We start from the raw sequence: 25,108 nt of genomic DNA on the forward strand, positions 1-25,108 counted from the left end.
GCAGCGAGATCCGTCGGATTTCGCTGCGCATGCTCTCTGGCTCCCTGCACACGTCACCAGCTTTGGTTGGTTACCCGATATTTACCCTGGTTACGGTGCAAGGAGCCAGCGCTAAGCGGTGTAGGCCCGTAACCAAGGTAAATATCGGGTAACCAAGGTAAACATCGGGTGCTTTGCTGTTACCCGATATTTAGGCTGGTTACGTGTGCAGGGAGGCCGACACTTCCCCGCTCGGCCCCGCCCCCTCCCGCACTCCGCACATGTATGTACACACACACACACACACACACACACCTGTCCCCAGCCATGCAGACAAGCACTGCCACTGACACCCTCGTCTGGCCCCGCCCCCCGCTCGGCTCCGCCCGCTCCCGCACTCCGCATGTGCACACACATACATACATATGTGAGGAAAGAGTTAACCTTTTTCACTGCCTTAGAAAAATAATAGAAATTCATTCTCCCCGGCAATATCAAACCAGACTTACATACGTAATAAACTGAGACCAACCTCAAGGACACAGAATGTTTTGACTTAGAAACGACTGACAAACATCTTGTTATGGGAATAAGAACGCAACAGTTTGTTATGGGAGTATAAGTCATTATGTTAATTTCTTTTGCTGGGAATATGCAATCCACGCCTTAATGAATGTAGATTAATGAATATGTATGCTGCATAGTTACGCCCTAATCAAATCTGTATAACCTTGTAATGTAAACAAAATAATACAGTTTTCTTTTTGGGAGCCGCACGTCTCCTAGCCTTTACGTGTATAACGGTGTCTGCCTGTTTTCATTGAAGGCTAAAGGGAGGGCAGAGGGGGGTCACCGGTACCCTCTCTGCATTCGGACATCGCTGGCAACAGCTGTGACCGTTAGGTCAACCTAACATTATCTGGCGCCCGAAAAGCAGGGACCCGTGTTTCTAATCCCAGGACGCAGTGGACTGTCTTGCCATTCAGAGGAGGAGTGGACCAGACGTGGGGACCATAAACACCTGGCCAGGTAAGAGTTGAACCTTATTCTTCTCTTTATGCTCCCCACATCTGATCTCCCCTCTCCTCAACGCGCAAGAGGTACACTGTGAGTAGATACTGGGTTATTGGCGGGTTTCTATTGAACTCTGAGAGAGCCTTGCCAGCTGATGTTTTCTGTGCCTTGTTTGGTTGTTTGCTTGTTCGTTTCTCTGTGTTTCTCTGCCTCTCCGTGTGTCGCGTGTCTGCTCTCCTGCGCTTTACTTCTGTGCTGTTGTCCTTGTTGGTTGTCATAGATCCCATACATCAGTGAGTGTTGAAAGGGAATAGTGTACCTGCTCTGTCCAATGGATGTGATATTCACTGCCCTAGTGTTAGTGGGAATAGCCCTGTTTGCCATTGCCATCTGATATAGAGTGTATCTCTGTTACAAGAAGGGTAACCCAGCGCCATTCAACATTCTCAGCCCCCTCTGAAGTAAGACACCACCTTTCAGTAGGAATACAAATAAGGAGTTAGTCTCTAGGTATCTCCAGGAAAGGTGGTTCTAGACCTCACCTTAGGTAGGAATACAAAAGGAGTTAGTCTCTGAGTATCTCCAGGATAGGTAGGTTTAGTCCAAAGGACGTTCAAGGGTCTAAAAGCTGAAGAAGATAGAAGAAGAAGAATGGGGCAAGGAATATCAAAAGACAGAAGAGCTGGATGCACCCTGCAACATCTCATTACGTGTTATCATGGCAAAAGAACAACCAGTCAGTCCAAGGAAGTTTTTTAAGACATTTGGATTGAAGGGGAAGGATCAATTGGACCCCAACAAATGGGACACAATAACAGCTACTAGAGCAGGAGTGATAGCAGATAAATCATGGACTGAACTAGTCAGAACTCTTTCTGACATGGCAAAAACAGCCCACGATCAAGGTTGGATATACCATGAAGAATTAGACACATGGGAAGAAGCTGGGAAGCAAGCTAATAAGGATCCGCAGCCCCCTCCGTACCTGTCAGCTACTCCTGGAACGACTCCAAAAATAGCAGGATCCCCGGAATGGACCTGCACAAACTGTGGCCAACAAAATCCGGATTGGAGTGAAAAATGCCTAGCCTGTGGAGCCCCACGGCACAAGCTACAAGCCACAGCACCAGTGCCTCTTTATCCCGTAGTGGAAAGAAGAGTCCTGATAAGACCACCTGTTAATCCACAAAACCCAGATGCTCCCAGAGATGCAGTTCCCCGTACGTATGAAGACTACGTACCCTGGACTCCAACCGAGCAGATGGCTTTTCTGCAAAATGCTCCAGATCCGACTAGAAACCCAGTCAGTTTTTCACGTTATCTGAACCAAATACAGGTCTCCTACAGAAGCACTTGGTTGGACATGGAAGGTTTGTGTAGAGTTAAAACGTCTCCCGAACTGTATGCCAAACTCACTGCCCATCTGACAGGACATGTTCCGGACGATACCCGTAATGTGGAATCGGGCCAAGATTTCATGATAAGACTCAATCTCTTCTGCGCCCAGGAGCAAAGAACTAAGGGCACAATGGGACCAGTGCATCAAGGTCCTGTGGAGAATGTCAGCTCATTTTACTACAGATTGATGCAGTCATTCGCAGATGAAGGGCTGGACTTACAAGCGGGTGCAATACGTCGCCTGATGGTAAGATCCTTCATGGATGGAATACATGCACCTCTGGCAGAAAGATTGAAAGTGTGCTGCCCAGAATGGAGGAACATGGAAGACATAGATCTTCTAGTCAACAAAGCAAGTGGCTTAGAAACCGACACAAAGGATAAAAGGAGCAACAAGAAAGTTGTCATAGCAGCAGTGGACGGTCAGCCAGAAGGTACAAGAAGGAAGGCACCGACCTGCTACTATTGTGGAGTCAGAGGACGTGATCAGAGACTGTAGAAAGAAGAAGAGGGACACTCAAAACCAACCCGAGAGTCAAGAGGAGAAGACTGCCTGACTTGCGGCAGCACGGGATAGGGATGCCAGAGGTCCATTTATACACGTCCCCCTTCACATTGGCAACAAGGAAATAAGAGCTTTAGTGGACTCAGGAGCCTCTCGCTCCGTACTCCCCAAGAATCTGGTGCCTGAAGGATCCATCTCCTCTGAAGCTACTGTAGTATCCGGAGTTGATGGACAAGCCCAGATAATCTCAATAATACATCCACTGAAGGTGAAACTGGGACCATACATGTTCGTGTCTAAATTCTTAGTGTCCCCCCTGGGTGGAGATGCCCTAGTGGGAGAAGATCTACTATCAAGACTACAAGCTCAGATTGTCTACAATGAAGATGGATCTGCTATCCTGCAAATTCCAGAAGATATCCCAGAAGAAGTCCTGTGCACTCTTCAGATGATAGAAGACCAACCAGAATCTGAAGTTACACATGAAGTAAACACGGACCCAATACTTCTACAAGTTCCTGCAAAACTCTGGTCCACATCAAAAACTGACCTCGGCACACTACCCGTGCCCCCCGTAAAGGTTTCAGTCAAGCCTGGAATTACGCCACCGCAGCTGAGACAATCCCCCCTCCCGCTACCTCTCGCAGTACATCTACCAGTACGTGGATGATTTACTACTGTGCTGCCCTAGTGAAGAGGAATGCTTACCTTTCTGGCAGAAGTAGGATGCAAAGCGAGTAGAGCTTCAAGGATTTGCCGTAGGAGTACTCACCCAGAAGACGGACAAACATCACATAATCGGGTACTACTCCTCTCAACTCGACAACGTCACCAAAGCAGCACCAACCTGTGTCCGTGCCGTTACAGCAGTTTCAAATATACTGCAGAAAGCATCTGAAATCTCACTCGATTTCCCGACTACCATCCTTACCAGCCATGACATCTATGCTGTTCTCAATCAAGTGCAGTTGAAACATCTCTCCATGGCAAGACAAGTCAGACTTCAGTGCACGGTGTTGCTACCTCCAAACATCTCATTTGCTCGAGTTACAAGTCTAAACCCTGCTGATCTGCTGATCTTCACAAGTTTAGAAGGGGGGACAGAAGAGAGGACAGAAGAGAGGACAGAAGAGAGTGACAAACGTACCAGTGCACCATTTGATCATGATTGTCAGGAACTCATTGAACATGAGGCAAAGCCCCTGCACAATATACAGGCAACACCGCTTACAAATCCAGACTTTGAACTTTTTGTGGATGTAGCAGATACGCTGATGAAGCAGTCAAGTTCCACACCGGATTTGCAGTAGTGACTCTATATGCAGTCTTAGCCAAGCAACCGCTACCTCCACGCATATCTGCTCAAGAAGCAGAACTTCTTGCCCTCATCTGGGCAATTGAGTTTCTGGAAGAACGAACAGCGAACATCTACACGGACTCAGCCTATGCACACAGCATTGTGCATGATTTTGGCACTATCTGGCAGACAAGAGGATTCCTCACAGCAACAGGAAATCCCATCAGGCATGGAGCCTCAGTGAAGAAACTAATGGAAGTAGCCTTGATACCACAACAGCTAGCAATCATAAAGGTTGCTGCCCACACCAAGGCTCAAACACCCGAGGCAAGGGGAAATCGCTTGGCCGATCAAACAGCAAAACAAGCCGCCTTACTCCCTTTGAAGGAGACGGAAACAGTGTCAACGACGGAGGAAGAAATGCAGAACCTCTTTGAGACACAAGAAAACGCCTCTGAGGAAGAAAAGGCCGGATGGCGGGCCAAGGGGGCAGAAAAGGTGGAGGGGATTTGGCGCCTAAACGGACTTCCCGTCCTGCCACGCAGTTGGTTCCCTGCCATTTTCCAAGTACTCCACTACCCCACACATGGAAGCACAAACTCAATCATGAACCAGATGCAACCTTATTGGGTAGCCCCCGGCTTCAGACAATACGCCTCCCAGAGAATAAAAGCTTGTCACATCTGTCAACAACACAATCCAGGCCAGCTAACTAGAACCCCGCAAAGACACATGCCAAAGACGTTTGCCCCATTTCAAAGAGTACAAATAGACTGTATACAGTTGCCAAAACATGGCATCTACGAGTTTGTACTTGTCTGTGTAGACCTCTTCTCAGGATGGCCAGAGGCCTATCCTGTCAGCTCAGCCACGGCCCGAATTACAGCAAAGAAATTGGCCTGTGAGCTGGTGCCTCGGTTTGGACTCCCTGAAGTCATAGAGTCAGACCGAGGTACTCATTTCACTGGACAAGTTTTCCAGAACACCTGTGCCCTGTTAGGCATTCAGTCAGCCTTACACACACCTTACCACCCACAGTCATCAGGGAAAGTGGAAAGGTTAAATGGGACTCTAAAGCTCAAACTAGCCAAGGCAGTGGAGGAGACTGGTAGACCATGGACAGAATGTCTCCCCATAGCTCTTTACTCTATAAGGACTACCCCGCAGGGAAAGCACAGGCTCTCACCCTTTGAAATACTCTTTGGTAGTGCACCCAGATTAGGATGCTACTTCCCACAGGAGTTACACCTGCAATGTGATAGCCTAACGTCTTATGTTGTTTCCCTGCAGAAGAGACTAACTGAAACCCACCAAAGGGTCTAGTCTTCTCTATCTGGTCCTGATGCCATTCCAGGAACCCACTCTCTAAAGCCTAGTGACCGGGTCTACCTAAAGAAGCACGTGAGAAAGACCCTTGAGCCACGATTCGAAGGGCCTTTGACTGTCCAGCTGACCACTCCAACCTCCGTCAAACTTGAGGGGAGATCGATATGGGTCCATGCCAGCCACTGCAAGAAGGCCTAATACCGCTGATAAGTATTTCTATGTGTACTCCCTTTTTGGGGCCTTCTACACCACGGCAGAATTCATTTGAGACCCATCATGAAGTGTTAGCTGAAAAACTTGAGATCACAGACTGCTGGATATGTACACACGCACTTGTGACAGCCTCTTCCATGCCATACTTAGCCATACCAGTCCCAATAAACGAAGTGTTTCAATGGGGAGGCTGTTACAACAGACTATCAGTAAATGACACCAAGTGTTACTCTGTTTACTAGTTGCTTATGTAGTGTTCAAGTTGCTAATGGCTTTGTTTTCCCGCTGCTTGAAGCAATGTAGATGCAATGATTATTCAGCACCCATATGAAATCACTAATATGCCTTTTTTCTCTTCTCTACTCTTTCCTCTAGAAATCACCTTGGCGTATCATGATGAGACTCCTATCGAGAGGCATGCAGGCAGTCCTGGGTGACGGATGTGAGACGACACTCCCTGAGCAACCCGCGGCTCAGAAAGTATCTGGAGGCTAGCCTGCTCTCTCTATAGTCCACAGCTTCTCGATGGCCCTCTGTCCATCAATCACGCCAATAGGGGGGATTGTGAGGAAAGAGTTAACCTTTTTCACTGCCTTAGAAAAATAATAGAAATTCATTCTCCCCGGCAATATCAAACCAGACTTACATACGTAATAAACTGAGACCAACCTCAAGGACACAGAATGTTTTGACTTAGAAACGACTGACAAACATCTTGTTATGGGAATTAGAACGCAACAGTTTGTTATGGGAGTATAAGTCATTATGTTAATTTCTTTTGCTGGGAATATGCAATCCACGCCTTAATGAATGTAGATTAATGAATATGTATGCTGCATAGTTACGCCCTAATCAAATCTGTATAACCTTGTAATGTCAACAAAATAATACAGTTTTCTTTTTGGGAGCCGCACGTCTCCTAGCCTTTACGTGTATAACGGTGTCTGCCTGTTTTCATTGAAGGCTAAAGGGAGGGCAGAGGGGGGTCACCGGTACCCTCTCTGCATTCGGACATCGCTGGCAACAGCTGTGACCGTTAGGTCAACCTAACACATACATACATACATACATACATACATACATGCATGCATGCACACACACTCACACATGCACTCACCTGTCCCCAGCCATGCAGACCGCAGCACTTCCACTGACATCCTCAGCGCCTGGCCCCGCCCCCCGCTCGGCTCCGCCCCCGCCCGCATTCAGCATGTGTATACATATATACACACACACACACACACACACACACACACACACACACACACTCACACTCACACTCACCTGTCCTGCAGTCCCTGCGGCACTGATATTCTCAGTGCCACAGCCCCGCTCGGCTCCCGCCCCCCCCGAACTCCGCCCCCCGCACACAACGGAATCCGACAAAGAATTCTGTTCTTTGTCATCCGTTGTACTGCGTTGAACAGCGCATCAGTCACATGCGTCAAGCGACGTATGTGACTGATACAAAACAACTGAAATGTGAACTTAGCCTTATTCATATTTAATGTAATTTTATAGGAAGAAAAAAATCTTTTATTCTCCGTCTAGAATACAGGACCATAGAAATTAACTGCCCTGTACAATGTATCTGTATGTACCTGTATAATCTGCCTGTGGAGTCAGAGGCTGCAGCTGCACGTATAGGAAATGTTTCTAGTAACACAGGAGGGTGAGGAGACTGACTACGGGGGATTCACAATCTACATGTCATACACTGGGCGGCTCTGCTACAGAGGCTGGGAGGAGAACAGCCAAGGATGCCGGGAGATGTAGTTTACAGGGGACAGGAAATGCTGCTGCAGGACTGAGGGGAATGGAAGAGACAAATCTCATCACAAAACCAGGAAACCTCCCAGAAAACCTCCCCCGGAGACCGGAGAAGACGCAGTGGCCACCTCTCAGGTATATGTTTGTTTCCTCCTCTTCACCCTCCTGTTAGCCCAGTAGAGGACAGGACTGGGGAATGGTGGCTGCAGTCACTGGGACTGAGGAGGACCTGTCTGGCCATGTGCTCGGCTTTTCTGCTACTCCTCTGGAGACTCTGCTCAGAGTGAAAAGATCCTTCACGAAAGGTAATTGGGTAATGTCCAACTCTCAGAACATCCGGTAGGAGCCCGGAAAACTAGGAATATATCCCGAAATCCTGGAGGAGCCAGGAAACAGGGAAGATCTCCCAGAATCCCGGAGGAGCCCGGAAACAGGGAAGATCTCCCGGAATCCTGGAGGAGCCCAGAAAACAGCGAAGATCCCCCGGAATCCCGGTGTAGCCCGGAAACAGGGAAGATCTCGCAGCATCCCAGAAGTGCCCGGAAACAGGGAAGATCTCCCAGAATCTCGGAGGAGCCCGGAAACAGGGAAGATCTACCGGAATACTGGAGGAGCCCGGAAACAGGGAAGATCTCCCAGAATCCTGGAGGAGCCCGGAAACAGAGAAGATCTTCCAGAATCCCAGAGGAGCCCGGAAACAGGGAAGAACTCCTGGAATCCCGGAGAAGCCTGGAAAACAGGGAAGATCTACTGGAACCAACCACACCAGCATTTCCGGAAGGCCCTCAGAAAGGGACACGTTCACCAGTGAAAACTCCCCACGTTCTCCAGGACTGCACTTCTGAAGGATAAATCATTGCATGTTTTGAAATTTGAATTTTCCAGATTTGCCAAATTGAAAAAAATGTTTTGGACAATCTATGACCCAATCAATTTGCTGTGAATCTTAATCACTGCCAGGCCTCCAATTTCCCTGAGAACCCGTGTGTAAGGGGTACTTTACACGCTGCGACATCGCTGCCGATATATCGTAGGGGTCACGTTGTTAGTGACGCATATCCGGCGCCGGTAGCGACATCGCAGCGTGTAAAACAAATGAGCGACGATCGACGAGCGCAAAAACGTGCAAAATCGTTGTTCGTTGACACGTCGTTCATTTCCATAATATCGGTGCTGCTGGAGGTACGATGTTGTTTGTCGTTCCAGCGGCAGCACACATCGCTATGTGTGACGCTGCTGGAACGACAAACATCTCCTTACCTGCGTCCACTGGAAAAGGAGGAAGGAAGGAGATGGGTGCCATGTTCCGGCCGCTCATCTCCTCCCCTCCTTTTCTATTGGGCGGCGGTTCAGTGACGCTGCTGTGACGTCGCTGTGATGCTGAACGAACCGCCCTCTTAGAAAGGAGGCGGTTCGCCGGTCACAGCGACATCGCAGAGCAGGTATGTGTGTGTGACGCTGCCGTAGAGATAATGTTCGCTACGGCAGCGATCACCACATATCGGCTGTGCGACGGGGGCGGGTGCTATTGCGCTCGACATCGCTAGCAATTGCTAGCGATGTCGCAGCGTGTAAAGCCCGCCTAACACTCTGAGGTCACCTAAGACACTGACACCTTCAACCTCTTCATCTGCGGGCCATTTCCCATATTGCGGTTTTTGCTTCCGTTCTTCCAAGAGCCATAACTTTTTATTTTTGGGTCAATACAGCCATGTGAGGGCTTGTTGTTTACAGGACGAGTTGTACTTTTGAATGACTCCATTCATTCTACTCCGTATTCTACTGTAAAACAGGAAAAAAATGAAAGTGAAGTGAAATTACAAAAAAAGTGCAATCCCCCTATTTCTTTATTTTGGGAGGGAGGGGGTAGTTATTTACCAAGTTCACTATTTGTAAAACTGACTTGTCAGTATGATTCCCCCGGTTGTTACGAGTTCGTAGATACCAAATATGAATAGTTTTACCTTTATCTAAGTGGTGAAAAAAATTCATACATTTGTCAAAAATAAAAATTAAACTTTGGTCGCCATTTTCGGAGACCTGTACTGTTCTCATTTTTCGGGATCTGGGGCTCAGTGACGGCTTATTTTTTGTGTCCTGAGCTGTTGTTTTTAAGTATACCATTTTTGCATAGATCTGATGGTTTTTATCGCCTGTTATTGCATTTTATTGCAATTTGGTGAGCAAAAAAATCATAGTTCTGTTTTCTGATTTTTTTATTTTTTTCTCTTTATACCCTTTACCAATCAAATGAATTGATTTTATATTTTGATAGATTGGGTATTTCTGAACGCACCGATACCAAATATTTGTATTTTTCTTTTAATTGTTTTATTTTCAATGGGGCGAAACAGGGGTGATTTGAGCTTTTGTATTTTGTTTTTTTTCATATGTTTAACATTTTTTTTTGTACAGTTTTTTTTTATTACTTTTTACTTATCCCCTTAGGGGACTTAAAGCTGATACGGTCCGATCCCTCCTGCTGTACAGAGCCATGCATCATCATCATCATCATCATCAGCACCGCTCTGTATATCCGAAATATTGATCTGTGAACATTGGCACACTGCCGCCATTCACAGGAACTATGGCATGACAGTGACAGGGGTCGTCAGTCGACCTCCGTCTGTCATGATAACCCATCGGCACTACTACATCGGCACTACTACAGATAGTAATATTTGAATATAACAATGAACAGTCATATAAAGTCCATAATATCTTTAGCAGTTAAGATAGAACAATGTTATTATCCAAACTTCTTATCGTTTGCATATATATCTAATTTTATATTGAGCATAAGAACAGCTCTAACTATCAGCATGACCATATTTTGAAAACAAGATAGAAAGAGGAATAGAAAAAGGAAGAAAGAAAGAACAACAACAGCAGCCACATTGCATTATTATACCTCAATATACCATTGGACAGTGTTTCATATCCCAACATCTAACGGGAACCACCATTATCCGCATAATCTCCCTCAAACCTCCGCAAGTGTGTCTGGAGAAGAATTCCACAAACCCCAGATTTTGTTACATTTTCCCGGGCACCCCCTATTATAATATACCACCCGCTCATAGACTATGGTTGCATTGACTAGTTTATCCCAGGACCGCACAGTTGGATTCAAATCTCCCATCCACCTCAGAGCTATTAATTTCCTAGCCAGAAACAATGCCTCTCTGAGGAATATTGTCATGTAATGATCCCAGGACTCTTCCTCCACCCCCCAAACAGGCATATCAAAGGGTCACACAAAACAGGAATCCACACAATCAATGTCCGCAGAGATGTCACTCCCCGCCAGTACGAAGATATATTGGGACAGCTCCAAATCATTTGTATGAAATTTGCCCCTGAGAGATGACACCTCGGGCACTCCGATGTACGAGAACGGCCCATACTAAATAATGGAGTTGGAGTAAGGTATGCCTGGTGGACAATGTAGCATTGAATCAACTTATTATTAACTGAAGGGGATACCGCAGTCGGAGACTCCAATATCTCTTCCCATTGCTCTCCCTGTAGAGAGGGAATTAGAGATTTCCATCTATCCTGGGCTGGCAAGGGGTCCGACTCCACCCCCACTGACAACAGGTAAGTATATATAGCTGAGATGAGGCCTCGAGGTCCTTGTGATTTTAGAATACCTATCATAGGAAGTGATGATATCAATTTCCTCACTCCAATTTTCTGTATGTGGGATTGAATCGCTGTGCGAATCTGCAGGTATCTAAAGAATTGTGATCTTGGAACATTATATTCAATCTGGACTTGTTCAAAGGACTTGAAGGTTGTGGTTCCCGGGACAAAAAGATCACCTAATGTACTGACGCTGTGAGTGGCCCAGAATTGCGCCAAGGGGTGATCTCTCAGTGTATGGAAGTAGCTATTCCCCCATAATGGGAGTTCCGCCACCACCCCTTCGAAGTGTGCCACCCTCTTGGCTTGTCGCCAGACTAATCTTGCCAACCTGAGGAGGGGTAATTGCCGTGGTGTTCTCAGTCCTTCTGATTCCAGAAAACCCACTAAACAATCAGTCCCAGCCGCGTGTGCCAAGTGACTCTCAGAGTTTGGCAGCTGACATCCAGGCATCCAAGTCTCTAGTGCCCTAAGCTGTCCCGCGAGGTAGTAGAGGAAGAACTCCGGTAAAGCCATCCCTCCCAGTCTTTTGGATCTCTGTAAAATGGATAACCGAAGTTTGGGTCTGGATTTCCCCCATATGAAAGAAGTAGTAAGCAAGTTCAACATTGAGAAGAAGGATTTGGGTACTGATACTGCACTATGATGTAGTGTATAACTAAGCTTTGGAAGTAATATCATTTTGATTAAATTTATTCTGCCAACCACTGACAGGGGTAGCTTGCTCCACAAGTTATATTTAAGTTTAACGTGCTCCAGAAGTGGTGTTATGACCGCCTCCATATCTGACTGCTCTCTGAGGCTGTTTTTAGTTAGTGCTTGTCACAAACCACCGGGGGGGTCACTCAGAAATCCCCCGCGCTGGCTACCAGTACGTCACAATCGGGGGGTAACAAGTGGGGGTCACCCCTACTTTATACCTCCCGACCGACAGACAGAGCACGTGACGCGCTCTCTAGCGCCCCTCTTATAGTCAGGCCAATTATGGAATTGCCCGACAATAAGCAAGGAGGCCGCTATACTACTTATGCCGATTATTGAAGGGTCCCCGGTGAGAGTAGGGTATATATTCCCCCGACCTCCGCGGGCGGAATATATAATATCTTCCCGAATCTCACTGGCCTCCCCACAATAATCCTTGGCACAACTCGCTGCCACCAACCGCTTCACGGTAACTATTAGCCGACCACACAGACGTGGGATTCAAGATCGAGATAACAGAACAGCCCAAGATTAATTATATAATTTAATCGCCTAAAGCACACTAGAAACTACAATATATACAATAGGGAATCTACAGAATATACATATGTCAGAGTACAGTTACAATCAAAGCATGGGTTACAAACAGGCATACACAGTTCAATCAGTTACCTTGTGCGTCTGGCCACAGGGGGGCGCTGTAGGCCAGGTTTCCAGGAACTCTCTCACAGGTCTGTCCCAACCAGGCCCCCGAGCAGAAGAACACTGGAAAATGGCCGAAGTAGGGTTATCAACCTGGGCAATCCAGGTCCCCTCCTACCTTAGTGACCTCACAGGGAAGCACTGCTCCACCCCTGGCTTGAGTTATGGACAATCCACAACATGGAATATGGGCCATAACTTGGCCTGGGAGCGTCGTAGGCGGACGCCAATGCTCTCATTGTGACAGTTATGAATTTAGCTACAGAACGAGGGGACTCATGACCTGTCTGCCAGTTCCCCATTGGCTGATATCACGCCTGGGGCATTTCCCAATGTCCTGCTCCCATAAAAAAGGGGGTGCCGGCATCGTCCACATGCGGAGACACCATTTTTATGGTTGCCATATTTATCGGAAATGTGGCTTGCGAGATATGAACCATTTTTTACTGGAGTCGTTCTGTCTGGCTATTTCCATAGCCTTGCTAACTAGCTAGCAGCCCCCACTACAGAGTCACGGCAGGGAGTCATCCTGGATCCATTGTCCTCACATCATCTCATCTCCATATCAGAGGAGATGGCCATGAGTTGTGTAAGTGGAATGTGACACCTTCCAGATGCTGTACATTTGGAACAAGAAGGGAGGGGGGCACTGCCAGGGAGTGATGAGAGCAATTATGACTTCTCGTCATAATTCCTCTTCATATCCCAGGCTTTACCTCACACCTCCCCCCTTTTGAGGGCGCTAGGGGGCAGCACCCTCCGGTGTTCCCCCGTGCGCCCGTCCGCGACCTCTCCTTGTCGGGACAGCCCGTCTGCGTTACCGTGGTCACGGCCCCTTTTGTGGCGAATGGTGAAGTCGTATTGCTGGAGCGCAAGGCTCCATCGCAACAATCGCCCATTCGTCCCAGAGACGGTGTGCAACCAGCTGAGGGGATTGTGGTCCGTCTCCACGATGAAGTGGCGCCCGTATAGATAGGGTTGCAGACGCTGCAGGGCCCACACTATGGCCAGGCACTCCTTCTCCATTGTAGAATAGGCCACTTCCCTTGGTAACAGCTTCCTGCTCAGGTACAAGACTGGGTGCTCTTGGCTCGCAGAGTCCACCTGGCTGAGCACCGCACCGAGGCCGAAGTCACTGGCGTCGGTCTGTACTACAAACGGCCGCGTGAAGTCGGCTGCCTGTAGCACGGGCGGGCTGGACAGGGCGTCCTTTAGGGCCCGGAAGGCTGTCTCGCAGTCCACTGTCCAATCGACTGCAGAGGGCAGCTTCTTCTTGGTGAGGTCCGTCAAGGGCTTTGCCAGGCTACTATAGCATGGAACAAACCTCCTATAGTACCCAGCGGTCCCCAAGAAGGACATCACCTGCTTCTTGGTCCTGGGGGTGGGCCAGGATGCGATGGCCTCCACTTTCTCAGGCTCGGGCTTCAGCGTTCCCCCACCTACCCGGTGACCGAGGTACTGGACCTCGCTCATGGCCAGCTGACACTTTCCCGGCTTGATGGTCAAACCTGCCCGGTGGATCCGCCTGAGCACCTGTGCTAGATGATCTAGGTGGTCCTCCCAGGTGGGACTGAAGACGGCAATGTCATCCAGGTACGCGGCCGCGTACCCTTCAAGTCCCTTGAGCAGGGTGTTGACCATCCGCTGGAAAGTGGCAGGGGCATTCCTCATCCCGAATGGCATCACCGTGGACTCGTACAGTCCAAATGGGGTAATAAAGGCAGAGCGTTCCCTGGCCTTGCGAGTCAGGGGGATCTGCCAATATCCCCGGCTCAGATCCATGATGGTCAGGTACTGAGCCCCGGCCAACTGATCGAGCAGGTCATCGATGCGTGGCATTGGGTACGCATCGGCGACCGTGACCGCATTGAGCCCCCTGTAGTCCACGCAGAACCGAGTGGTTCGGTCCTTCTTAGGGACGAGGACTACAGGCGAGGCCCAAGCGCTGTTGGATGCCTGGATCACCCCCAGGTTCAGCATCTCGTCAATCTCCTGGCGCATGTGTTGCTGCACCTCCAGGGAGACCCGATATGCTGAACGCCGGATCGGGGGATGATCCCCAGTGTCCACGTGATGGACAGCCAAGTCAGTCCTTCCGGGCTGGTTGGTAAACAACCCCCGGAAGGGGTGTAGGGTGGCCCACAGCTGGGACCGTTGGTCCTCCAAGAGCTGGTGGCCAACCTCCACATCCTCAATGGATCCGCCTGCCCTAACCTGGGCTAGCATATCCAAGAGGGTTTCCGCTTCTCCCTCCTCGGGCAGGTTGCACACGGGGAGCGCACATGCCTCCCGCTCATGATGTGCCTTCATCATGTTCACATGGAAGGGCTTCCGCCTTCCACGGGCAGGGTCCAGGGTGACCAGGTACGTCACAGGGTTGAGCTGCTGGTACACGAGGTATGGGCCTTCCCAGGCTGCCTGAAGCTTGTCCTGTGGTACGGGGACCAGTACCCACACCTCTTGACCCACTTGGTAGGTCCTCTCACAAGCGTTCTGGTCGTACCAACGCTTCTGATCGGCCTGGGCTTGAGCCATATTGTCGTGTACCAGTTGCGTCAAGGCCTGCATTTTGTCCCGGAAGCGCATGACATACTCGATAACCGACACTCCAGGGGTGGCCAAATCCCCTTCCCAAGCCTCTTTCACCAGAGCCAGGGGGCCCCGCACACGTCGCCCGTACAGGAGCTCAAACGGTGAGAATCCTGTTGAGGCCTGTGGAACCTCCCGGTAAGCAAATAACAGGTGTGGGAGATACCGCTCCCAGTCACGCCCATGGGAGTCGACCAACATCTTAAGCATCTGCTTTAAGGTGCCATTGAACCGCTCGCACAGGCCATTAGTCTGTGGATGGTACGGGCTGGCCACCAGATGTCGCACCTGGACTTGCTTACAGAGGGTCTCCATCAGCTGGGACATGAATTGGGTCCCCCGGTCGGTGAGCATTTCCTGGGGAAAACCCACTCGGGAGAAAATCTCCAGCAATGCGGTGGCCACCTTGTCAGCCCGAATGGACGACAAGGCCACGGCTTCTGGGTACCGGGTGGCATAGTCCACTACCGTCAGTATGAAGCGTTTCCCGGAGCTGCTGGGGATGGCCAGCGGGCCGACCAGATCCACAGCCACCCTCCTGAAAGGCTCATCGATGATTGGCAGAGATACTAGTGGGGCTTTGGGGTGTGGCCCCGCCTTCCCCACTCTCTGACAGGTTTCACACGAACGGCAGTAGGCAGCCACATCGGCCCCCATTTTTGGCCAGTAGAAATGCTGGTTTAACCTGGCCTTGGTCTTAGCGATCCCTAGGTGTCCGGCCATCGGAATCTCATGTGCGATCCGCAACAACTCCGTCCGGAACGGATAGGGTACCACCAACTGTCGGTCCCTGGGCCACGCCTCCGGTGAACCCTGCTGGACCGTGGCCCGGTACAGCCGTCCTTGGTCCCAGACCACTCGCTCCGGGTCCGAGTCCGAGGGAGGCTGTGCCGCCTGCTCCTTTAGAGCTTTCAGGCTGTCGTCAGCTTCTAACGCTGCCTGAAACCCCTGACCAGATGTGGCCAGAATCGACGAGACTGTCACATCTTCGGTCAGTACCCCGGGACCTGTGTCCTGGCCTCCACCTGACTCGGCTGCCACTTGGTCAGAAGGGGAAGAGCTATCGGACCTCCGGGAGGCCCCTTGGCTTCCAGCACTCCCACTGCGGGTGACAGCGGCCACAGCCGCTGCGACCGTGGGTCGTGCCTGCTCCTCCTCCGTTCCTGACCAAGTCGCCGGTTCAGGCAGACCTACCTGGCTTCCTGACACCCCGGTTGTGGGGGAACCATGCACCGAGATCTTACCTGGGAGCACTTCCGCTCCTGGACCGGCCCCAATCTCACCTGCCTGTTCCCCTCCTGCAGCAACAGAACCCCGGTGTGAAATCTCTGGGGACCCCACATTTGCTGTGGTAGCCCCCACCCCACACACTGGTCCTCCCCCTGCAGCACCCTGCTCTCTGCTTATCCCTGCAGAGGGCAACAGATCCCAGCTCACAGGCTGGTTACTTGTAGAGGCATTGTCACACCTTTCTCTGACCCCCTCCCCTGTCACAGCTGCAGCTGCGTGTGTGTCTATGGTGTCTGTGCAAGCAGAAATATCAGAGTTCACTCCCTCCTCCCTTACATCATTCATAGATAACACATTAACATTGTCCGGAGGCACGTCAGCACTGGCTGAAGGTTCAGCCTTTGGGGCGGGGCCAAACTGGGAGGTTATTTGCCCCAAATCTGTCCCAAGTAGCACGTTTGCAGGGATCCGATCAGTTACCCCCACCTCCCTCACCCCTCGCCCTGCGCCCCAGTCCACATAAATGTCAGCAACAGGCAGCGCCGGGTCAATGCCTCCAATCCCGGAGACAGCGAGGGTTTTTCCAGGGATCAAGTCTTGGGGGGACACCATCTCAGGCCGCACCAGAGTCACCTCCGAGGCGCTGTCTCGCAGTCCTATGGTCACAGACTGGCCGACGGTGACAGGTTGGAAGCTGTCCAGGGACCTACCACCACCCCCACCCACACAATACACCTTGGGCGGCCCTTGGGACGGGGACGGAGCCGGGGCCTTGGGACGCTGAGGGCACATGGCCTTGAAGTGTCCAGGTAGGTTGCACTGGTGGCACCGTCTTGGTTCTGCCACGGGCCTGGAGAGGGGAGTTGAGGGGGACACCCCCTGCAGTCTAGGGGCAGGTGGGGCAGTCGCAGAGTTCATCTTACCCCCTCTCCAGGTGCTGCTGGTGGCTGCTCTCCTGGCTTCAGGAGCCCGATTGTTGGTGTAGTCATCTGCCAGGGCAGCTGTAGCCGTGGATCCCTTTGGCTTCTGGTCTCGGATGAACTGGCGGAGATCCTCAGGGCAGTTCCACAAGAGTTGCTCCGTGATGAACAAGTCCAGGATCTCCGCTCCGGTGGATAGCTGCAGGCCTTGGGTCCAGTGGTCGGCAGCTCGGGCAAGTGCCCGCCGGTGGTCAGCCCAGGAGTCCTTTGGTCCCTTCTGTAGGCTCCGGAACTTCTTGCGGTAGGACTCTGGAGTGAGGTTGTACTGTTGGATCAGGGCCCGCTTGATGGTGTCGTAGCCCTGATCTGCCTCAGCAGGCAAGTCCCCAAGGATATCCAGGGCCTTACCCCTTAAACGGGGGGTCAGGTATTTGGCCCACTGGTCCTTGTTCAGATGGTGCTGCAAGCAAGTCCGTTCAAAAGCAGTCAAGAAAGAGTCCAAGTCTCCATCCTTCTCCAGCACTGGGAAGTCCTCAACACGGACCTTTGGAAGTTTGGTGTCTTGAAGGTCACGTGCGGCTGATGAGGGCCGGAGCTGAGCTAGCTGCAGCTGGTAGTCACGCTCTGCCTGGCGCTCTTCACGCGCTGCCTGCCGCTCCGCAGCCTCAGCCTCACACGCTGCCCTGCGCTCTGCCAGGAGTGCCTGGTAGCCCTCCCGGTCTCCAGCCTGGAGTAGGGCCATAGCCATTTGAAGAAGGCTATCCGAGCCTCCCAGGCTCGGTGGAATGGCACGTGGTGATCTGCGGCCCGCTGCGGAGCCTGGTGCTTCTCTGTCCATTGCAGAGCGGAGGGCTGGCATCTGGCTCGTTGAGGAACCTTGGGCGGGCTCCTCCTCATCTTGTCCAGCAGTGCAAGGTTGTGCGATGTCCTCTGCAGAGCTGTTCTCTGGCGTCGGGCTCCTGGAGGACTCGTGGACAACCTCCTCATCGTCTCTGGCCTGAGCATCGGCCATTCCTTTGGCTTTGCTCCTGGTGCTCTCAGCCATTCTTGCAGACTTTTGGTCACTGACACAGAACTGACACCTGATGCCTCCACACACCTTACAGTATCTGCACTCTGACACTCTAGTGTTGAGCTAGTCTGAAGACCCCAGCAGCCACAGCTGCTGCAGGCAGTCTTTAGTGTCTGGGAGTATGGGTCTCACACTCACACACACTATTATCTCGATCCCACCGCTTGCCACCAATATGTCACAAACCACCGGGGGGGTCACTCAGAAATCCCCCGCGCTGGCTACCAGTACGTCACAATCGGGGGGTAACAAGTGGGGGTCACCCCTACTTTATACCTCCCGACCGACAGACAGAGCACGTGACGCGCTCTCTAGCGCCCCTCTTATAGTCAGGCCAATTATGGAATTGCCCGACAATAAGCAAGGAGGCCGCTATACTACTTATGCCGATTATTGAAGGGTCCCCGGTGAGAGTAGGGTATATATTCCCCCGACCTCCGCGGGCGGAATATATAATATCTTCCCGAATCTCACTGGCCTCCCCACAATAATCCTTGGCACAACTCGCTGCCACCAACCGCTTCACGGTAACTATTAGCCGACCACACAGACGTGGGATTCAAGATCGAGATAACAGAACAGCCCAAGATTAATTATATAATTTAATCGCCTAAAGCACACTAGAAACTACAATATATACAATAGGGAATCTACAGAATATACATATGTCAGAGTACAGTTACAATCAAAGCATGGGTTACAAACAGGCATACACAGTTCAATCAGTTACCTTGTGCGTCTGGCCACAGGGGGGCGCTGTAGGCCAGGTTTCCAGGAACTCTCTCACAGGTCTGTCCCAACCAGGCCCCCGAGCAGAAGAACACTGGAAAATGGCCGAAGTAGGGTTATCAACCTGGGCAATCCAGGTCCCCTCCTACCTTAGTGACCTCACAGGGAAGCACTGCTCCACCCCTGGCTTGAGTTATGGACAATCCACAACATGGAATATGGGCCATAACTTGGCCTGGGAGCGTCGTAGGCGGACGCCAATGCTCTCATTGTGACAGTTATGAATTTAGCTACAGAACGAGGGGACTCATGACCTGTCTGCCAGTTCCCCATTGGCTGATATCACGCCTGGGGCATTTCCCAATGTCCTGCTCCCATAAAAAAGGGGGTGCCGGCATCGTCCACATGCGGAGACACCATTTTTATGGTTGCCATATTTATCGGAAATGTGGCTTGCGAGATATGAACCATTTTTTACTGGAGTCGTTCTGTCTGGCTATTTCCATAGCCTTGCTAACTAGCTAGCAGCCCCCACTACAGAGTCACGGCAGGGAGTCATCCTGGATCCATTGTCCTCACATCATCTCATCTCCATATCAGAGGAGATGGCCATGAGTTGTGTAAGTGGAATGTGACACCTTCCAGATGCTGTACATTTGGAACAAGAAGGGAGGGGGGCACTGCCAGGGAGTGATGAGAGCAATTATGACTTCTCGTCATAATTCCTCTTCATATCCCAGGCTTTACCTCACAGTGCTGGATCCTACCTTCCCTATAATTTTGTAGATTCAGCCTAGGAGAGGCATGTCTGATAAATATTAGGTTTCCTTCACAAATCCGTATTAAAAAGCACATGTTGCATGGTTTGTTTTGGACATCCATATGGCTATCCACATGTCAGTGTGTGACATTCATGTGACGAGTATCGGAAAAAAATGTGGGGTTCCCCCTAATTTTCATAACCAGCACAGGTACAGCAGTACCTGCGGGCTGCAACCCTGACATGTCTGCTGTACCTTGTCTGGTTTTGAAAAATAGAGGGGACCGAATGCTGATTTTTTAATTGGACAAATAATTTATAAAATGGTGTAGGGTCCGCCATATGTTTTTCTAAACCAGACAAGGGACACCAGACAACTGGGGGCTATTATTAGGGTGCAAAGGTCCATGATTATTTGGCCCTTCCCAGTCTAAAAATAGCTGCCCGCAGTCGCCCCAGAGGTAGCTCATCTATCAAGTCGACATGGACCCAAACAAACAGGCATGACTTGAGTAGTAAGTATAATGGAATTCAATGATTGGACAGTCCGGCTCTCTGCCCAAATACACCCAGTCATAAATAGAGCATTTCTGGTGGAAGGAGGAAGGTGGGGTTTTTTTTGGACATACAGCATCTGAAAATTTACCCCCATTGAGAGTGCTAGCGGTTCTCACTGGGCCAAGTGTACCCTAACACCCTGACTCTCGATTGAGTGGTTAGCAATGCATATGAACAGCACCAGAATTCCAAACCAGACTTTTTTTAAAAGACCATGTTCAGGCTCGAGCCCCGGACTCCTAGTGTTTAGTACGAACCCCGATCTTTGCAGTTCAGATTCGCTCTTCTCTATTTATGAGCAGAAAGGAGGAGAGCGAAGGAGATATTTGGAGGATGGGAAATTGTGTGCGGAGGTCGTAGGAAATTAGGATAGATCTGTATGGAGAGGACGTAACTTTGTATGAAGTGAATTCTCAGGTTAATGGGCAGCCAGGGAAGGGTTTGCTAGAGCAGTGAAGAAACCAGGGGAGAGACTGACCGGGCGGCAGAGTGTAGAGAGGTTCCAGCAGTCCCATAGAGAATGAATGGGACAGGGTGCGCACACTCTTCTTTTGCTCCATTCACACAAGGTTCTGCAGAGCAGTCGGACCCCAGCAATCAATAGATTATCCCCATTTCAATCAGAGGGGGTAACTAGTATATACTTTAAAAAATAATTGTCACAACCCTTCTAAGATTGGAGTGGTGTGGGACGCTGTAAAAAATTATATATTGAGTTTTTGTTGTATTGAAGATCACAAAATGGCAGAAGGATGTGTAATAGGAGAGAGGTGACATCTGGGAATTTTGAGCGTCATCAACTTTGAACTGAATGGACGTCTTTCAACCTTTTAAAACTATGCCACATTTCTTAAAAACATGGAGTTATCCCCAAAAAAGTGTTGGGGTCCCAGAACACAGAGAGCAAAATGAGGTTGTATGTGAACTGAGGACACATAATGTTCAGTTGGTAATGTATGAGGAGATCCAAGAAAGGACTGTAACACTATGGGATAAGAATAAGGGAATAGTCAAATGGAGAGGACAAGTGTAGAGGCTTTGTCCCAATTTGTAAGGGAAATAACGGAACAGATATTCTTCTCTGAATTCGCACTCAATTCTTCTTGTTCTTCCTCAGGTTCTATTTAGGATACAGAGAAGCTAACGTTTTATTGAGAGGACGATGGTCGTTTGCATCGATGACCCTCCGAGGATGGAGCAGGAAAGGAGCCACATGGCTGCTCGGATATTAGACCTCACCCTGGAGATAATCTACTGGATCACTGGGGAGGTGAGATCTTCACATCACATCACTGATCTCTAGGAATAAAGCAGGGAAATGACGGGGAAGGTGAAGGATCCTCAGAATAGATGTAGTGATCGGCGTCTTCCCACACACAGGATCACACAGTAGTGAAGATGCCGTCTGGGGAGTGTGTGACCCCCCGTGTGTCAGGAGCACGGAGCAGGACGACCCCGAGTGCCATCACCGAGTCTCCACCTCATTCACTGATACATGAGCAGAAGATCCTGGAACTGACCCACAGGATCACTGAGCTGCTGAGCGGAGAGGTGAGCGCTGCCGGGAATGCTGGGACATTATATAATAACACCGGGGGAGGGGTCTGATAATGGCGGCTCATTGTGTGTGTCAGGTTCCTATAAGGTGTCAGGACGTCACCGTCTATTTCTCCATGGAGGAGTGGGAGTATCTAGAAGGACACAAGGATCTGTACAAGGACGTCATGATGGAGAATCTCCAGCCCCTCACATCTCCGGGTAAGAGGAGACCGTCCTGATTATAGAGGAGAGGCCGGGTCTGAGGTCACCTGGACCCCCCATCATCTGATCATCACATGTAGACGATGTATTCAGTCACTGTGTATATTTCCTATAGATGGGTCCAGTCCGAGAAATCCACCAGAGAGAAGTCCCAGTCCTCTATATTCCCAGGATCCTCCAGAGGAAAAGCCAAATGAGCCCCTGGATCAGGTAGATGGGATGAGATTTCTGGAAATCCTCTATATATTGATGTAGTAAGACTTTTTACTAACCTTCTCCAGGAGCAGCAGTGGAGTGTATTTTCCCTCCAGTTTGGACATTGAGGATAGCTGTAGAGTTCTGCCGTGTATATAAATAACAGCACAATGCCAATCAGCTGCTTCTAAGGCTTTTCGGTTGCAAAAACAGAATAATCTAATAACTAGTATTAATGAACAGCGCTCTATACTCTGAGATCATTTCAGGTAGAACAATAAGAGAAACCTTTACATTGATGTATAAACATTTGGTTGAACGTTGATTCTTTTTGATGACCAGCTGAAGGGATCTTGCATTTTTGGTAACATAATGTTTCCTCATCACCTGCTATAATATAAATACTGTTCTTTTTTCTCATGTCTATTGTCTACAGGAGGGTCATGAGGACGCCACAAATGGACTTGCAAAACCCGTATCCGAGACGGGGAACGGTAAGAACTTTCAGAAATCTTCTCATATTCTACTGGTTGTTTTTTTTTCTATATTTTTTTCAACTTATGAAACAGGAGTGATTATTAATTGGAACATCTGTAGATGTGATCACACTCACTAATGGGGTAACCCTGTCAGTATTGGGGGTACAACTTATTAGCAGGGCATTATTATCCAAGGATTGAGCAGAATTAGGAGTGGAGCGTCAGTAATGTAGATATGTTTTATGAAAGGCACTAGATACTGTGCAACCTTTAAAGCGATGTCCACTACTTGGACAACCCCTACTCATTCCCCTTGTTTGCCCCTGTAAAAATAAACAAGGCTATACTCACCTCCGGTGCGGCCACAGTTCCAGCAATGTCTGAAGCTGCGTTCAAGGGGCCCATGTGACATTATGACCCGTGAGCCCTGCGACCAATCAGCACTGGCGTTTGTCTCCCAGCCTTTGGACATTTGAGCAGGAAGTGTGTGTAGTGCTCACATCCTGTTCAAATGTCCGAAGGCTCGGAGAGACGCAGAGCGTAGATTGGTTGCAGGCCTCGCGTGTTATAGCATTATAGACATAGCAGAACCACGGCCTCACCGGAGGTGAATATAGGCTATTTGTGGGGGAACAAGAGGAATGAATAGGAGTTCTCCAAGTAGTAGACATCCTTTTTAAAGGTCGAAGAATGGTAATAATAAATGCGTGGATATTTAGTTAAAAACTAATGTCATAATAAAAACAGGCAATGGTTATTAATGAACAGAGCTGTGTGCCCTATTTATATTTTTTTATATTTATTAAAGCACCACTCCAGCATTGTTTATTATTTTTTTTTTTTTAAATTCTTTATTTTAAAGCCAAACTCGTATCAAACAATACATCCCCTGCTCCCAACTGGGACGCAGGTATTATTACAGAAATGACGGTAATATACATACAAACAGTCAGCACACATATGCAATTCCCATCTCCACTACTACTCAAGTCTGGCCCAGTTTACATCTTTTATAAGCCGACCCAACTTTAGGGAAGTAGGGAGAAGAGCGAAGAAAAAGAAGTCAAAGCCTGAAAAAGATTGAAGGCCTGTAGAGAAAGAGAGAAATAAAGGAAGGGGTGGAAGAAGAAAGCAGGAAGGAAGATCGGGGAATAGTGTGGAAAAGGAAAGAAGAGAGGGGGAGAAAGAAAGAGAGAAGGAGAGAGAAAAAAAAAAAAAAAAAAGGGGGTAAATCACGACTCCTGAGGTTCCAAGAGCAAGTCCGCATACTCCGCCGAGCATTGTTTATTATAGCATCATTACCTATCATCTGTCCCCTTCCGGAGGCTTCATCTTCTAACACCGTCGCTGATTTGTGACCTACTGCCACACTTTAGTATTTCTTGGAGAGCGCTGGAGGTCACAACTCTATACATCTCGTGAGAGCCTCGTTCTGGCCTTGTTACGGCCTTGTTCTGGGGGCTTATAACATAATTTTTTACTTCCGGTCAGTCAGAAGATACCATCACAAGATGTCACCGCAGGACCGGAGTGGCGTCAGTTAAAAGATGAAGCAACTGGAAGATGAGTACAACTCAGGGGTCGGGGGTTTGAATTCAAAGAGACACTCCAGCGCTGAACTAAAGTGGTGCTTTAATCTTCTAAAGGACTTACAAATTAGAATTTTAATATGTTTATATAAAACTGTGTTATCATTTGTAATATATTTTTCTTACTTTTTTTACATATGTGATTAGTTGAGGTTGTTCTACCCCTAATGCTAAGACTGCCGCGACCCAACGGCCTGAACCGAAGTCCCACGTAATAACCACACCGCACATGTGTAACTTAACCATAACTCTTTACTGGAGAAGTAGATAAAACAACAATACTCTCATCTTTTATGGATGGGGTCGGGAACAGCTCTTGACATCAGGCAACCGACCTGGTAAACCATTAGTGACGAAGTGATGTGCTCCAACCGGACTCCCGATGAACGAACGTCTTTGTATTTAACCTAGAAATTGCTGTGACTTGGTGAGGCACAATAGTAAAACATTAAAGAAGAAGAAGGCGGGAGATGAGCTCCGGGTCTCGCAAAGAGGAGAGGACCGAAACAGGAAAAGGCAAGGAAATGAAGTAGGAGGGGAAAGCGCAACAAAGCGGAGAAGGAAGAGGATATTACGTGAGACAGCCATTAACCATTAATTAACCTAAACAGGGCACAGCAGTCAGGGGGCACACAGGTGAAAAACCTGGAGTGCCCTGCAAGATGACTTGTTCGC

General features: G+C 49.3%; 1 protein-coding gene across 1 annotated transcript in view; it reads left to right on the top strand.

The window, feature by feature from the left end:
- The window catches only part of LOC142290088 (uncharacterized), a 307,846-nt gene that overhangs the window by 28,360 nt on the left and 254,378 nt on the right, over nucleotides 1-25,108 (top strand). Inside the window, 6 exon segments of the mRNA XM_075334024.1 lie at nucleotides 7,846-8,309; nucleotides 21,556-21,679; nucleotides 21,790-21,960; nucleotides 22,044-22,167; nucleotides 22,286-22,380; nucleotides 22,802-22,859. Of these exon segments, the coding sequence (XP_075190139.1) occupies nucleotides 7,846-8,309; nucleotides 21,556-21,679; nucleotides 21,790-21,960; nucleotides 22,044-22,167; nucleotides 22,286-22,380; nucleotides 22,802-22,859 (1,036 nt within the window).

Source organism: Anomaloglossus baeobatrachus, chromosome 2 (genome assembly GCF_048569485.1).
Source record: "Anomaloglossus baeobatrachus isolate aAnoBae1 chromosome 2, aAnoBae1.hap1, whole genome shotgun sequence".
Taxonomy (NCBI): domain Eukaryota; kingdom Metazoa; phylum Chordata; class Amphibia; order Anura; family Aromobatidae; genus Anomaloglossus; species Anomaloglossus baeobatrachus.